At 36.4% G+C, this 15,677-nt stretch overlaps 1 protein-coding gene across 1 annotated transcript; it reads right to left on the bottom strand.

The window, feature by feature from the left end:
* Positions 1–5,222: 5,222 nt before the first annotated feature.
* On the bottom strand, positions 5,223–5,684 carry LOC148916772 (uncharacterized). The gene has a single exon (XM_089052281.1). The coding sequence runs from the start codon at positions 5,682–5,684 to the stop codon at positions 5,223–5,225; it is 462 nt and encodes a 153-aa protein (XP_088908407.1).
* Between the last annotated feature and the right edge of the window lie 9,993 nt (positions 5,685–15,677).

The following is a 15,677-nucleotide window of genomic DNA, read 5'->3' on the forward strand; positions in this document are numbered from 1 at the left end:
GAAATTCATAACAATAATATCTGATAAGTCTATATTTTATATATATTTTATGCCTCCTTTACTTATTTATTTGTTAATTTCCTTGGATTAAATTGGTTGTTTTAATTGGTTTTATGAGATTTGTGAAGGAATTATGGAAATAGGAGAAAGTGTGCTAAAAATGACAATAAGATGAAGATTTCATGCAAATAAAATAAAGAAGCCAAATCATTCCTTTTGTTGCAAGGAGAAAGTGTAATTATACTTTAGATAGGTAGGATTTCTAGGAGTATTATAAATAGGGAGTTTCGACCATTGATCAAGGGATCCTCCACCATCAAATTTCTACACATTCATACTCATAGCCGAAACACTCAAAGGAGATTACAAAAGAGTTTGCACAACCTTGGCGCTTTACTTGTAGAATTCGGTGCCTTCCATGTCTTCATCATCCATCATGATTCTCAATAAGTCCTTCATGAACTAATTTCTTTCACTAAGGCTAGGATGTAGCCTAGCTATGAATACTCAAATTCTTTGATATAGTTAATTTTATTTATCTATAGATGTTGTGTGCTTGTTACCATTCTTAATGTTTTCAATTAATTAGCCACTAATTACATGATTGGAAGAATTGGGTAGAGACCGGAAGGAGATTGCTAATAAAAAGCTTCTTGTAACAAGTACTATAAATTATATAGCGGACTCGGAATATTAGGTTATGGTTTGTGTAGTCTTTAATGTTTTCCATAAATCTTAATGAGTTCTTAGCCATCTAAATTAATAACTAGGAATAGAGTGGGTTGACGGTATGTAACACAACTAATATAACTCGGAAGAGATTATTGGTGAGATAAGGGAAAACGATTATCAACATGTTAGGTAATTAGGATTAACAAGCTAGAAGGATTTGGGTGGGATTAGCTAGGTGAAATCAGTGTCCTAGTGCTTCATTATCTTTGTTTTCATCTTTTACATTATTTACTTAATCTCAATTTATTTTACTTGCTTAATTACATTTTCTTCATCTTAATCCTCTTATCGTTTAATTCAAATATAATTAGGAATAAATCACTCTAGTATTTAATAGGTTGACTTGATCTCTGTTGGAACAACACTTTATTTACCACTATATTAATTTGAGCGATATTATCTACTTGTAATTAATCACATCAATATTCCATGAGTCAGCTAGGTGTTGACATCATCCACTTATAGAGATACAATTTTATTCCACTTATAGGTTCTTTTTCCCTCCTCTATGTTGAAGTGGTATGTTTTGCTTGCTTTCCTTTTCATTCTTTGGTTTGAAGTGCTAGCTTGTTTCTACTTGTCTTTTTTTTTTTTTTTCCCCTCGACACCTAATCCAATTAAGAAAAACACATAAGAAAATTGTAAAGTGTTGAGGCCCAAAAAGTGACGAGAAGCCCGAAGACATTTAAAGCCCAATATAATATATAATGTTGGTCATGCGTTAATCCAAGTTGTATTTTGGGAATTAATTCATTAAATAAATATAGAAATAATGTGCATACCATGCCAAGCTAATAATACAATTTTCATATGTCAATCACCTACCAAGCTCACATGAACCCAAGTCATGTGGTCTATGGGGCTTGCACGATGGATTGTGATGTGGAAGGTTACGAGAGGTTCACAAGGCCCACGGAAGCTCTTAGGATAATGGAGACTTTGGGCTAGCTACTTGGGAGCACCTAAAGTCCAAGCCTATTACTTGGAGTTCTCCAATGTGGGTGAGCAAATAAGATATTCTTCAAGCACTCCTTTTTACCCATAGGAAATAGTCATTTTCCAATGCCTTACCTTAACCTGTTGGAAATATGGAATGTCCCAATGCTCCCTTTTACCTTTGGAAATAGACTAGCTCCAATACTTTCTTTTACCTATTGGAAACCAAAGAGAGCCTTATCTTTTATAAATTGGGAGGCATTGCCTAGTCAAAACAACCCATCTTGGTTGCTACAAGCCTCTTAGCAACCACGAGAACTCACCCTTTCTTCAGCTGCTGCAAGGATTTCAACAACCATCATAGTTATCATGAGCCATCAACCTCCATCTCTTGATTGCTCAAGCACCCCAGCAACCATCAGACCACCTTGCTTCATCCCTTCGGCTGCTGCAAGCATTCCAGCAGCCATCCCAGCCATTCCTCAGCCATCACAACCATTTCTTCTACATTCTCACCAATTTAGTGGGTCGGGCTCGGGCCGTGCTTGAAATGGGCTCAAGCCAAGCTTGGCCCATATTTGACCTTATTTTTTATTCCATTAAGCTCTCGTGCCGTGGCAAGCATGGTCCACTAATATTTGTGCTTGTGCCATGTCATGCCTCATTTAAACAAGTTGGGTTCATGTCCATGCTAGGCCAACACATGTCTCATTTGACACCTCTAATTTGAAAGTAATCCATTCTCTTCAGTCCATGAAAAGTCTATGTTGTGGCGCTCAACTCTTGCAACTACTCCGCCTTTAGTCCTTGTAATAATTTCCAATTAATTTTCAAATTTGGCATTATCCACCAATTTAGTTACACGCCTTCTTCCCAAGCAAATTGTTTAGTTTGTAGGCATGATCAACAATACCTCAATCACTTTTTCTATTAAAAAAAAAAAATCTAATGAAATTCGGGTTGGCAAAAAAAAAAAAAAAAAAACCTGAATCATTTTTGTGGGTATTAGCCTTGAAGATTAATTAAAAGATTATTATTATTATTATTAGATAGCGTAATTAAAAGATTATGAGTTCTCAAGGTAACAAACATATCCCAAAACACACTAGAAGAATATTAAGTTAGGCAATAAATAATCACTATTATTATACTCCATCACTACATTTAGTTGCAATTGTTGTAGTACTCTTAAGAAAAGTAATTAATTTTTAGTGTTCATAAGTAGATCATCCAATTATTAGTTTGTTTTCTTGTAACTAATAGATAAAATGAGGCTCAAGAATTGCCTCACCACAGCTAAAAAAGCAACACCTAGTTAATTTAATTGTATGGAATTGATTGCTTATTATAATATTAGTGAATCAATCATCAAATAAAAGTGATCTTTTTAATCATGAGATCACCTACCCTTTGGCAAAAACCTTGTACATCTAATCAGTCCCGTTCTATCATAATTTATTATTTGCCATCAATCAATCAATGACTAGGCTAGAGAAATTCCATGGTTATTAAGGCCATCCCCAATGGGGGCTCTATTTGGGGCTCAACCATCACAAGGCTCCCATAAATACAAACTCTACCTAAAAAGGCATCCAATGGTGCAAAATTGGGGCTCTAAAACTTAAAGCCCAACCGGAGTAGTAGCTAAATGTATGAGCTTGGTTGAAGCCCTTGAAACTGAGTGGGAACCACGAATTGAAAAAGCTGCAACCTACTTTTGTGCTCTTTCTCACTTGTCTGCGACTGTACAAGGCATACTTGCCTTAAATTTGGTTGTTCATTTGCATGCTAACCCACATCCATTAACCAAATTTACAAAGTTGTGTTAATAGCTATATTCCAACGGATATAAATGGGCAAAATTATGTCCAACAAATATAAACAGCCATATTGTGTCTTTTTTTTTTTTTTTTTTTAAATAAATAGATTTGCAACTCAATTCTCCCTATAAATATCCATCATATCTTTCATAATTTTTACACACCACAACAACTTTATCACTCTTGCTCAATTTGTCAAAAAATTTCACCTCACTAGATTATTTAATTTTTTGTAATTTTTTTGTTAATCTCTTTTCCACCAATGACCGAAAATCCAAAGCAAAAAGGTGCAAATTACTCCATCGATGAAGATGTTGCTCTATGCCGAGCTTGGATAATCATTAGTGAAGATCCAATTATCGGGAATTGTCAATCAAGTGGCACGATGTGGAATCGAATAAGAGATCAATTAATACAATTTCATCCATATGCCCAAGAAGTTAGATCATCAAAGAGCTTGAAAATCGCGTTGGACGAACATCTCCCAAATGTGCAACAAATTCTCCAAGTGTCTTACTCAAGTGGCAAGGTTGAACAAGAAGTGGCCAAAATGAAAATGACAATGTGAGTTTTTTTAATTTTTAATTTTATTTTGCCAACTTAATATTTTGTCAACTAATTTAAATTCTTGCATATAATATGTGTAGAATATTGATGCAAAACGAATTTTTTTCGAGAGGACCAAGAAAGCATTCCTCCTTGACCACTGTTGGAATGTTGTTCAACATGCTCATAAGTGGCAACCCTTTGAAGGGTTCCAATCCTCCCCCTCTGTGAATGCTTCTATAATGGGTGAATCTATTTATGTAGATGATGATTCACCGTATGAATCCGTTCCAGAAACTCAAGCACCTCTACAAACCTCAAACCCAAACCTCAAACCCACGGCGAAGGCCTATGGGACACAAAAAAGCTAAGGAGCTATAAAAAGAAAGGTTGTTGTGAAAGAGTCATCTCAAGATGATAAAGAACTCAAAGAAATTACGAGGTCTTACAAAGATTGTATGATTGAGAACAAAGAGTTGAAGGTTATGTTTAAGGAAACCGTCACAATCCAAACTCCGACGAGAAAGCGATGGGTCCAACATAAACAAGCTGATATTATCGCAAAGAGTTCTTCCTGTTCGCTAAACTTTGAGGATGAAGTCTATCGTCCCCAACCCCCTGAAGATGATGATTTCTAGAATAGTTTAATAGTTTGTTTTATTTAAAGAATATTGTAGTTGGTTTTATTTAAATTCCATTGTAATTTGTTTTATTATTTAAATTCCATTGTACTTTATTTTATTATTTTAAAAATGTTATAGTTTGTTTAATTTAATGAAATGATTGAATTCAAGAACATTGCAATTTAGTTATTGAATTCTAAACACACAACTCTAAATTGCAAGTACATTGAATTCTAAACACACAACTCTGCAACACACACAACTCTTTGCAAGGACATTATTTAGTTAAAATTCTAAACACACAACACTGAATTAAAAAGACAACAATTGAAGTTATGTTCCATATTGCTCTCATAAGTGTTGAATGATATCAGATCGAAGGTTGTAGTGGGCAGTTGGATCATTTATTATGCTTCGATTAATAGATTATAATTGTATATTACGTGATCCACGTTCATGCGGTACGGAGCCTCCTCCACTTGATATGGTGTGTCCTCAGTAGGAGTTATGTCGTCTTTGTCACTCTCATCTTCAATAATCATATTGTGAAGAATTATGCAAGTCTTCAGTACCTCCCATAAATGTCTTCTTGGTACCATTGGCGAGCAGGCCTCGCGACAACTGCAAAACGAGCTTGAAGAATTCCAAAAGCTCTCTCCACATCCTTATGATACGACTCTTCCATCCTAGAGAATAATTGATGTTGTCGTCCCTGAGGATCCGAAAATGACTGGACAATTGTGTTCCACTTTGGATATATTCCATTTGCAAGATAGTAACCTTGCTTGTATTGTTTCTCATTTAGATAATATTGGACCCGCAGAGCACGTCCTTGAATGACATCATCAAAAATGGGTGACTTGTATAGTACATTGAGGTCATTATATACTCTCGGCATTCTGAAGTTGGCGTGCCAAATCCATGTGTCGTAAGAAGCAACCACTTCAAGGATTATGGTTGGACGACCATGATGGCCCGTGTATGCCCCATGGTGTGACAGTGGGCAGTTTTTCCACTCCCAATCCATGCAGTCAAGGCTTCTAGCATGCCAGGAAACCCCCGTTCCTCAGCTTTTTGGAGCAGTTTTTGTAGGTCCGCCCTCGTTGGTTTACGAAGATATTCAGCTCCGTATAAGTTGTTGACTGCATGACAGAATCTCTTGCAAGCTTCAAAGGATGTGGTCTATACTATCTTCAAGTAATCATCATTGAGGTCAGCTGTTGTACATATGCAAGCATACGCATGGTAGTTGTCATCTTCCCTTGTGGTGAGAAACCAAGCTTTCTAGTGGCATCATGTTTTTGTTTGAAGTAATCGTCGAAAGGGACAATTTGTTCCATTATTCGATTAAACAACTCATGCCTCATGCGAAATCTATTACGAAAATCTGAAGGGGGATACAACTGATGGTTAGAGAAGTAATTTTGAAAAAGGTTTTCATGGGCACTTACTCGATCTCTTGGTATAGTACGTCGTCGTGACGATGTACCCCCATGGACAACCATCGAGGTCTTCTCCTTCTTCTTCGCTGCTTTTTTCCTTTGGTAGTTTTCGAACATTTCCAAAAACATTATGTTGGCACATGTCTCATCACTAGAAGAGCTATCATATCCATCGTTGGCCATTTTAGTGTGGTGGTAGAAGAATGAATATTGAGAATACAAGAGTTGGGAAGTGGTGTGTTATGAAAATAAGATGGTTGTTCATTTATAGAGGATGTGATGGTTTAAGAGATAACAAATATACGGATGAGATTCATATGAGGTAATTCGACCCAATGGTTATTGTAAGATGTAATCTGAAGAGATTAGACTTTTTATCTGAAGCCATAACAAATGAGACCCACCCATCTACCACTATTATTATCTGACAAAAGTAAATGGCATAGGGATGGAAGGCCATAACGAAGGGGACCCATATCTAGATATCACCATGCTACCACAATTATTATTTGACAATGTAGATAAGAGAGGGGTGGAAAGCCATAATATAAGGGACCCATATCCAACTTTGGGATGACCATCGTATCTATGAAATAAAATGTTGATTTCCAAATCTTGTCCAAATTTTGATTTTTTTTGGTTGAAATGTTCACACAAAAAAATTAACATAACATGAACAAACATTATAGTAAAATAGTTAACCAAAAAAAAAAAAACCACGTAAATCAAATTACATCATAAAAAAATATAAAGCTCCGCCATGAATATAGAGCCTCCCATTGTGGGAGAGATTCTTTTAAAGCCCCAAAGATTTCATCGGAGCTCTAAATGGGGCTCTATAAACCCTTTTTAGAGTCCCAACCATTGGGGATGGCCTAAGTAAATTTTTGTCACATGATTTATGAATCGAAATAAGGTTAATTGTGTCATTTTATCATGTTATGTAGTTCTAAGTTGATACTCACAAACAACAATGTGGCCCTCTCTCGATTTTGAGTTAATGGCAGCTCGGGCCAATAACCTATCGATATTTTAACCCATGGACCATGGTGGCAATGCTATCATCTGTCTGAGTTTTTTTTTTCTCATATATTTATTAGGCTTAACTGCTACAGTGCCCTCTGAAGCATTGGTCAATTCTCACTTTACCTCGTCAAAGTTAAAGTGACCCACTTTGCCTCCTTGACCAAGGTTTTGTGTGTCACTTAACCACTTTCCTTCAACGGCATTCCAAATTCCATTAAAATAATGACGTGGCAGGGGTATATTGGTCAATTCAACTGAGTTAGGGATTTTTCCCACCAATCTGAGGGTGTGACGTGTACATGTGGGGCCCACCTCAAACATCTGATATAGCTCAAACGATCCAATTGCCTGCTGATGTGGAATTGGGGACCCCATCTCTAACAAAACAACCACGACAATCTCTGAAAACTCAAAAATGAAAACAGAAAATCAGATTGGGAGGGAAAATTGAGATTTGGAGATTTTAGAGCTAGGGTTTAAGAATAAGGATTTAGAGAGGGAGAGCTGGTTTCGACAAGAAGAAGCGACGCGACGCGACTCAACTTGACGACGATGCCCGTTTGGCGAGAAGCAGGAGTAAGGCAACTTGTGTAAGGTAAGTGAATCTTCTGAAAAGGGACTTGTTTTCTGAAAAGGAATCTTGTCCTGTGATGTGGAAAAGAATCTTGACATGATAGTGATGCACATTGTGTAAAACTTGATAGGGTTTAGGTATTTTTGTGTTATGTGTTGCCGGCAGAGTGGGTTCTAAAGCAGTATACCTTTCCTGATGTGGTCCCGTTTTCATTTTCTTCTAGTTGGCTTTGAATGTGTTAATTGAACCATGGTTGTTTTCTTGCTTTTAATAAGTGGCTTAGAATACTATTTCGTTTTCTTAAAAACAAACCCTTTTTTGTTTCTGTGTGAAGGACAAAGAATTGGTCACTTATGAAGCGCATCATGGTGGCAGAATTGTGAAAAACAAACAGAATAAGTGGTGTTATACTGGTAGGTCTATAGGATATTTGGATTGGTGTACTGTAGAGTATATAAATATGTTAGAGATGTGGGAGCAAGTGAAATTGCTTGGGCACATGGGGAAAGTATCTCTTAAATGAGTAGTAAATGATGAGTTACTGGATATAGACAAGGATGTTGAGCTTTTAAGTTTGTGTGAGAATGTACCACTTTCTTATGAGATAGTGGTGCTAATTTATGTACAACACATTGAAGAGGAAGATGTTACAGTGAATGAGTGTGAAAAGGTATGTGTGGCATTGAATGAGGATAGTGAGAATATTGGGCTTGTTGCTGATGAAAATGGGGTTTTACTGAAAGTAGTGGGCCACTAAACAATGATAAAAAGGGTTGGCCTTTTACTGAGGATCGTGGGTGCTTACAGAGTTGAAGACTGGGACTCAAGTGATGATGATGGGCCCCTGAACAATGAGGGTAATAGGGCTGATATAGGTGAGACTGATGTGGAAGATAGGAATGAAGGCAGTGAAGAAGAAGACAAGGAAGATGACCCTGATTTTTTTGAAAGTGCTTATGAGCAGAGTGAAAATGAATGTGAGTTGTTGAAAAATGACGATAAAGCATTTGAAAATTATGTAGACCAGCCAGAAGTAGTTGAAGACCCAAATGCTCCTGTAGATGAAGATCGGGAGTCAACTGATGTAACTAAAAGTGATGTTGAGAGCTTGGATAGTAGCTCATATGATGAGGACGATGGGAACTAGAAGAAAAGAAAGAAGAAATTGCCTAAATTTCAAGAATTTAGGCCTGAAACAAACATGCGCAGCCCTGTGTTTAAGCTGGGTTTAAGATTTGCAACCATTAACCTATTTAGGAAAGCAATTAGGAACTATTCAATTGTGAACATGAGGATGATTAAATTCAAATGCAATGATAGTCATAAAGTGAGGGCAATGTGTGCAAGGAATTGTAACTGGCTTTGTTTTGCTTCAGCAGTGAATGGTAGTGAAGGGGTTCAAGTGAAGAAGTTGGTTGATGTGCATGATTGTGGTACAGTTGATCACAACTTTCATGCTATCTCAACATAGTTAGCTCAGAGATATGCTACTTAACTGTCTAGAATGCATAATTGGGATATGAGAACTTTTAAGCAGCATGTATAAGAAGATTTGTCAGTGATAGCTTCTAAATCCCAAATATATAGATTAAGACAGAAGGCAACATCCATAAATGAGGGGACTTATAAAAAATAGTATGAATTATTATGGGATTATGATGCTGAACTAAGAAGGATAAATATGGGTAACACAGTCATTACCAAATGTGAGTTAGAGGGTGAAAGGCCAAGGTTTCAGAGGATTTACATTTGCTTGGGTGCAGTTAAACAAGGGTTTTTCCAGGGATGTAGACCAGTGATAGGATTTGATGCTTGTCATATAAAAGGTCGTCACCTGGACAATTGTTATCTGTTGTTGGTATGTATCCTAATAATGGCATGTATCATATTGCGTATGCAGTGGCTGAGGTGGAGAATTATGAAACATAGTCATGGTTTTGTCAATTGTTGGCAGAGGACCTTGGAATCAAAAACAACACAGGATATGTCTTTATCACAGACAAGCAAAAAGCTTGATTGATGCAGTACATGATCATTTTTCAAACGTTGAGCACATACACTGCCTCAAACATTTAGAAGCAAATTTTTTGCTTGCTGGTCACAAAGGATTGGAGTAAAAATCGCAAGGAGCACAACCATCCTATGGTGGGATGCTGAGATGAAAAATATGAGACAGTTGAGCCAAGCTGCATTTGATTGGGTGGCAGCCTTAGATCCATCATAATGGTGTATAGCTCACTTTAAAACTCATTCTAAGTGTGACATCCTTTTGAATAACATGTGTGAGGCTTTTAACGGTGCCCTTGTAGAAGTATGAGACAAACCCATTTTAATCATGCTAGAGAGAATTAGATACTATATTTATGTTGTTGATGGCAACTAGAAGAGCATCTTGTGAGAAATGGAAACATGCCATTGGTCCAAGGATTTTTGGGATTTTGGAGAAGAAGAAGAAAAAATTTATATGAGGTCAAAAACCATGATAGAAGTCAGGTTGTGGTTGATTTGGCAAGGCATAGTTGTTCATGTAGGAGATGAGATATTATTTGGATCCCATGCAAGCATGCTTGTGCTGCCATTGGCCAATTAAATGGGGATCATATTTCTTATGTTGATGCTTGTTACAAGAAGGAAGCCTTTATGAGAGCTTATAGTCCAATGGTTCATCCAATGACAAGTGAAAACTTGTGACCTAAGTGTCATAGGCCTCCTTTGATAACACCACTTTACCACAAACAACCTGGGAGAACAAGGAAGAAGAGGATGAGGTTAGTAGGTGAACAACCACGCAAATCTAATCCTACAGCTATCAAGTTGTAGAGGTATAACTTGGAAACCAAGTGTTCACTTTGTAGAGAAGGAGACCATAATAGGAGGAGTTGCCCTAAGGCAAAAAAAGGCAGTAGTAGTCAGGTTTGTCTTTTCCAAAAAGACATTGACAATGCATTTTTGTTTTGGATCTTTATTATTTAATTATTTTCAAGTGATTATCTTCTTATGATAGGTCCCATGTAAACCAAAGGTGAAGAAAATTGCCCCAGCCCCAGCATCAACCAAAAGGGTTACAAGACAATCAGGAGCCAAGCAACCTGTAAGTGTCTTTATCTTTATTGATATTAAGAGGAAGAGGTATGAGATGTAGTTGATGTAAATTGGAATCCTTTTCAATTTGAAAATGAGAAGAGGGTTGGAAACTGGCCAGTGTTCTCAAACTCCACATGGTTAGAAACATCCCAAGCTTCCCAACTGCGCCACATCTCAAACTGCCCCAACTGACATCTCAAACGCCCTAGCTTTAGAAACTGCCCAAGCATCTCAAACTACCCAAACATCTTAAGCGCCTTGAAACTAGCCAAGCTTTAGAAACGCCAAAAAGAAGGTTGGTTCTCAAACTGTGCAAGGCTATCAATTTGTGCAAGGAATCTGAATCTGTGCGAGCTTGTCCAGTTTCTCAAACTTGGCAAAGTTCTCAACCTGCACAAATTTCTCAACCTGCCCAAACTTCTCAAACTGTGCAAGGATCTCAACCAAGTGCAAGCTCATCACACCCTTTTGCCAGTGGTACAAGCAAAAAGAGGTTCAAATCTCCTACCAAGAGGAAGAAATTTACCAATCGGAAGGATTTGTTTGATGGTTATCAACCTTGGAGGTTCTGATCATGTTCAACTATTATGAAGACCTTTTCATTCAACTTTTATTTTTCATGTTCAACTGTTAAGGACAAGTGTTAAGGACAACCCTTTGAAATAGGGCTTTTGATTGAACTATTAGTTTGCAAGTCCAACTGTTAAGAACTTTATTAGTAATGTTATAAACTATAAGGATTTGATCAGTTTTATAAAACCCATGATCAATGTTATGAACTGTTGCAAGTGTTTGTGGTACTGTTGTTTTGGTAATGCTTTTGATACCATTACACATGAGGTCAAAATCCAAAAACTAACTCCCACATTGGGTTCAACAACCACATTTATTACATAAGCACCAGTACATTGTTACATCCAGTAGCAAATTCAAACCATGTTCCTGTATCATTACATACCTACCAATACATGATATTTTACATACAGTTGCAAAATACAGACTTCTAAAATTTGCCTAATTCCTCCATTGCAATGGCCACATTTTGTGCCAAGTTGTTACAGAAATTGCCAAAACAACAACACCATTACTAAACCCCATGAAAGAATAAGCCAACCCATTAACTTTCTTTCTCTTGATTGACGATTCCAAACGTCCTTTTTAAGTTCCTTCAATCTTCTAAGTAGCCAACTCACCATAGTCTTCTCTCTAGGTCGAAATTCAACATCCACCCAAACAAAAAACCCACATCCTTTTTTCCTCCTCTGCATCAACCATTAATACCAATTAATAAAAAAATTTAACCCGATTCACAAACTTTCAACAACATAACTTACCCTTGATGAGTTTGGACAAACATGGAATCTTCGAAGTGGATTCACCTCAGTCCATGAAGTTTGTAAGCTAGCTATCTTCCCACAAAAGCAACGCGGTGCTGCCACATCCAACTCTTCCCCTATGTCAACTATTACAGTCTTTATCTTCAATTTTCGTGGAAACCCAACCTCTGAGTTCTAGGGTTTTACAGGAAGCCAATTTAGGGTTTTTTGGTTCGATAAGCAACTCAGATCAATTGGATCATTTGAGCTATATCAGATGTTAGAGGTGGAGTCCACATGTACACGTCACACCCTCAGATTGGTGGGAAAAATCTCAGCTCAGTTGAATTGACCAATATACCCCTGCCACGTCATTATTTTAACGGAATCTGGACAATGGGGCAAAGTGGGTCACTTTAACTTTAAGAGGGTAAAGTGAAAATTGACCAATGTTCCAAGGGGCACTGTAGCAGTTAAGCCTATTTATTATTTAATTGTTTAAGCTTTGCTGCACTAGATCAAAATACATGAGTACTCTCTTCTGCATACATGTGTTATGCAAGCATAGCTCAATCCTCTTTCTTACAATGTAGTAACTTAATTAATATCCCGAGCTTCTGCATTTAACATCAATACATTTATACTAAGTCATATAACACGGAGTAAATTGCTAATTAATGCGATCCAAATGCATACAGCGCAAAGTCATGAGTCTGCCTAGTAGTGAAAATAAATACATAATTACATACAGACAAGAGTATTTGATTTTCAATCCCATATTCTTACTTCAAGGGTCCAAGAAACCAAGCTAGCGCGACTTCTGAAACATCACAATGTTGTATGCTCTTTTACTAAAATGTTCTCTCTTATTAGTTTTTAGGATGAAATTTTTAATATCGAACACTCTTAAATGGTCTAGGCTCACTAATTGGTTAGTTATTGCAACCATAATCTAAAATATCGATAATATCGACAAAATATTAAGGATATTATCGTTTTCTCGGGTCACGGATATTTCGGAACGTATCCATACACATATCGTATAAATATCGATAATATCGATGATAATATCCAAAAATATCGATATCGTTAATTTCACTCACACTTCAGCAATATTTTGTCAAAATATCGCTATAATATTGAAAATATTGATGTAATGGAAAAAATGAAAAGAAAAAACCACAAAGCACACACACAAAGAGGATTTGAACCCTTGCTATTTCACTCTTCCAACGCCTTAACCACCATGTTGCTTATGTTTTTGTGATAATACGCAAAGGAGAACTCTATATGGTACTAAGTCACTCATGTATCTTACCATACGATATATAAAGTGTAAAATATTGTAGTAAATCATTATATATAAATGATTATGGTGTGTTTAATTTTCTTTCATTAATTACTATAATATTTTCCACACTCATAGTATTTGTCAGCTCGTTATATAATCAAATTAAATCAGTTAAACCCATCATGCAATGCATTTCCTTTTAATTTTTTGTGATAAACTAATAGATAATTGGCTAAATTAACATCCTCCAAAGTTTCAATAAAAATTTCCAAGTTTTTCTTACAATTTTCATTGTTTTTATTCAATTTTTATCAATATCGATAATATCCCAATATTTCCATCGAAATTTCCGTGTTTTTAGACTACCAATATTTCTGATACCATCGATATTTTAGACCTTGCCCGAAACTCACTTGTTTATTAAATTGGTCATAATGGGTTAACCCGAAAATTACCCAATTAATAATCATGCTGGTTCTTGTCGTGTTTTTTCCGTGCGAGTTTCGAGTCGTATCGGAAATTGTCACCCCTACATTAATCTCCACATTTCTCTTCTCTTTAACCGTTTGCATGAATATGCATTGTTAGGTTAACCCTGAACTTGTCTATTTAGATCTCTTCACAAACCAAGGAACTCTATAATTCCTGTTTTCCCGCCATATCTTGCTGTTGGAAATATGAGCGCTAAATTGCTATAAAATAAAAAAAATAAATACTGCACATAAAATAGATTTTTACAAAAGGAGAATTGAATTAGATGAACCTTAATTGAGTCGAGGCAAGTGTCAGACACTCTAACCATAAGACGAATTAAGCCTCGCACACTGGTGCTTATGGTTCACTAGCGTTTGACTCCCCTCAAGAAGCACTGCAATTCACAAGGAATTTTGAACCAAATTATGCAGGAACCTCTCTTTATGAAAACTCTAATGCTCTCTATATAGGAAGTCTATATGTATAGAATTAATTGAATGAATAAAACTGCGGGAGGATTGCTCTATTATAGATGATGAAATACCCTTTCCAAAAACGTATCCCAATTTAAAAAGGCAAACAATACATCCCTAGGTCTCTGATTGGGTTCCAGACATATGAAGAGTTGTCACCCCCCAATTGAAGATGTGTCATTATAATAACTCAAAGGTCATGTCTTTAACATGGATTTTATTAATTTCCATTCAAATAGAAAATTAATATTAAATAAATAAAACTAAATTCCTCACAATCCCCACATGAATGGAAATTAACTTCAACAATATGCAAATGATGATGCAGACTTAGAGAGAGTTCCTATTAGAAGAATATAGCATTTGGATAGGTAGCTTTTGGCTTTGAACCTTATGTAGTGAAGTACTATCGGATTTACTTGCTAATCAATGAACGTGATGTCTTGAACTGTTCAGCCGTTCGTGTAAACCCAGACAGTAATACTCACACAATACCCTTCTAGACATATCTGGTTCGATCGGTTGTGCTCGTTTTGGCCTTGAGCAACTCCTGATTTCATAAGTGTTTTAGAGAATTTAGCCTTGAAAATTCTCATGGAAACAACTACATTTCACACTCATATAGGAATCATTAAAAGCATAGCTTAACCTAAACACATTTCATGCAACACTATATCATCATATGATATAGGTAGGAGAGTATATCTCTGCAGTGTTATTTTTGAGTTATCATAATTTAGTTCTCCCTTTTGAACCTAGATCTTAGGATCTTCAGTCAACTAGATTGGGTTTCCATTATGACGACTCATTAGAGATGGGCTTTAACCTCATTCCCCTCGATGATCTATAAACTTGCTCTCCGTTCAAATCTTTAGTATACAGATCCGCCTCTCTTGACTTTATGTAGTCAATGGTGATTATACCACTGGAGAGCAGTTGTTTAATGGTGTTGTGTCTTCGTCATAGATGTCGAGACTTGCCGTTGTACATATTGATTTGTACCCTTGCAATTATAGATTGACTATCACAATGTATACATATAGCAGGCACAGGTTTTGGCCAACATGGAATATCTTCTAAGAAATTATGTAGCCATTCGACTTCCTCACTTGCTTTATCTAATGCTATGAAGTGAGATTCCATAGTAAATCTGGCTATAACAGTTTGCTTAGTAGATCTCCATGATATAGCCGAACCTCCAATTGTAAAGACATATCCACTTGTAGAATTCGAGTCCTTAGTATTAGATATCCAATTAGCATCACTATCTCATTCAAGTACAGCTGGATATCTTGTTTAATGCAGTCCAACATTTTTGGTGTATCTTAAATATCTTAGAA

The sequence above is a fragment of the Prunus mume genome, linkage group LG5 (genome assembly GCF_029339155.1).
Source record: "Prunus mume cultivar Tortuosa linkage group LG5, ASM2933915v1, whole genome shotgun sequence".
NCBI lineage: Eukaryota > Viridiplantae > Streptophyta > Magnoliopsida > Rosales > Rosaceae > Prunus > Prunus mume.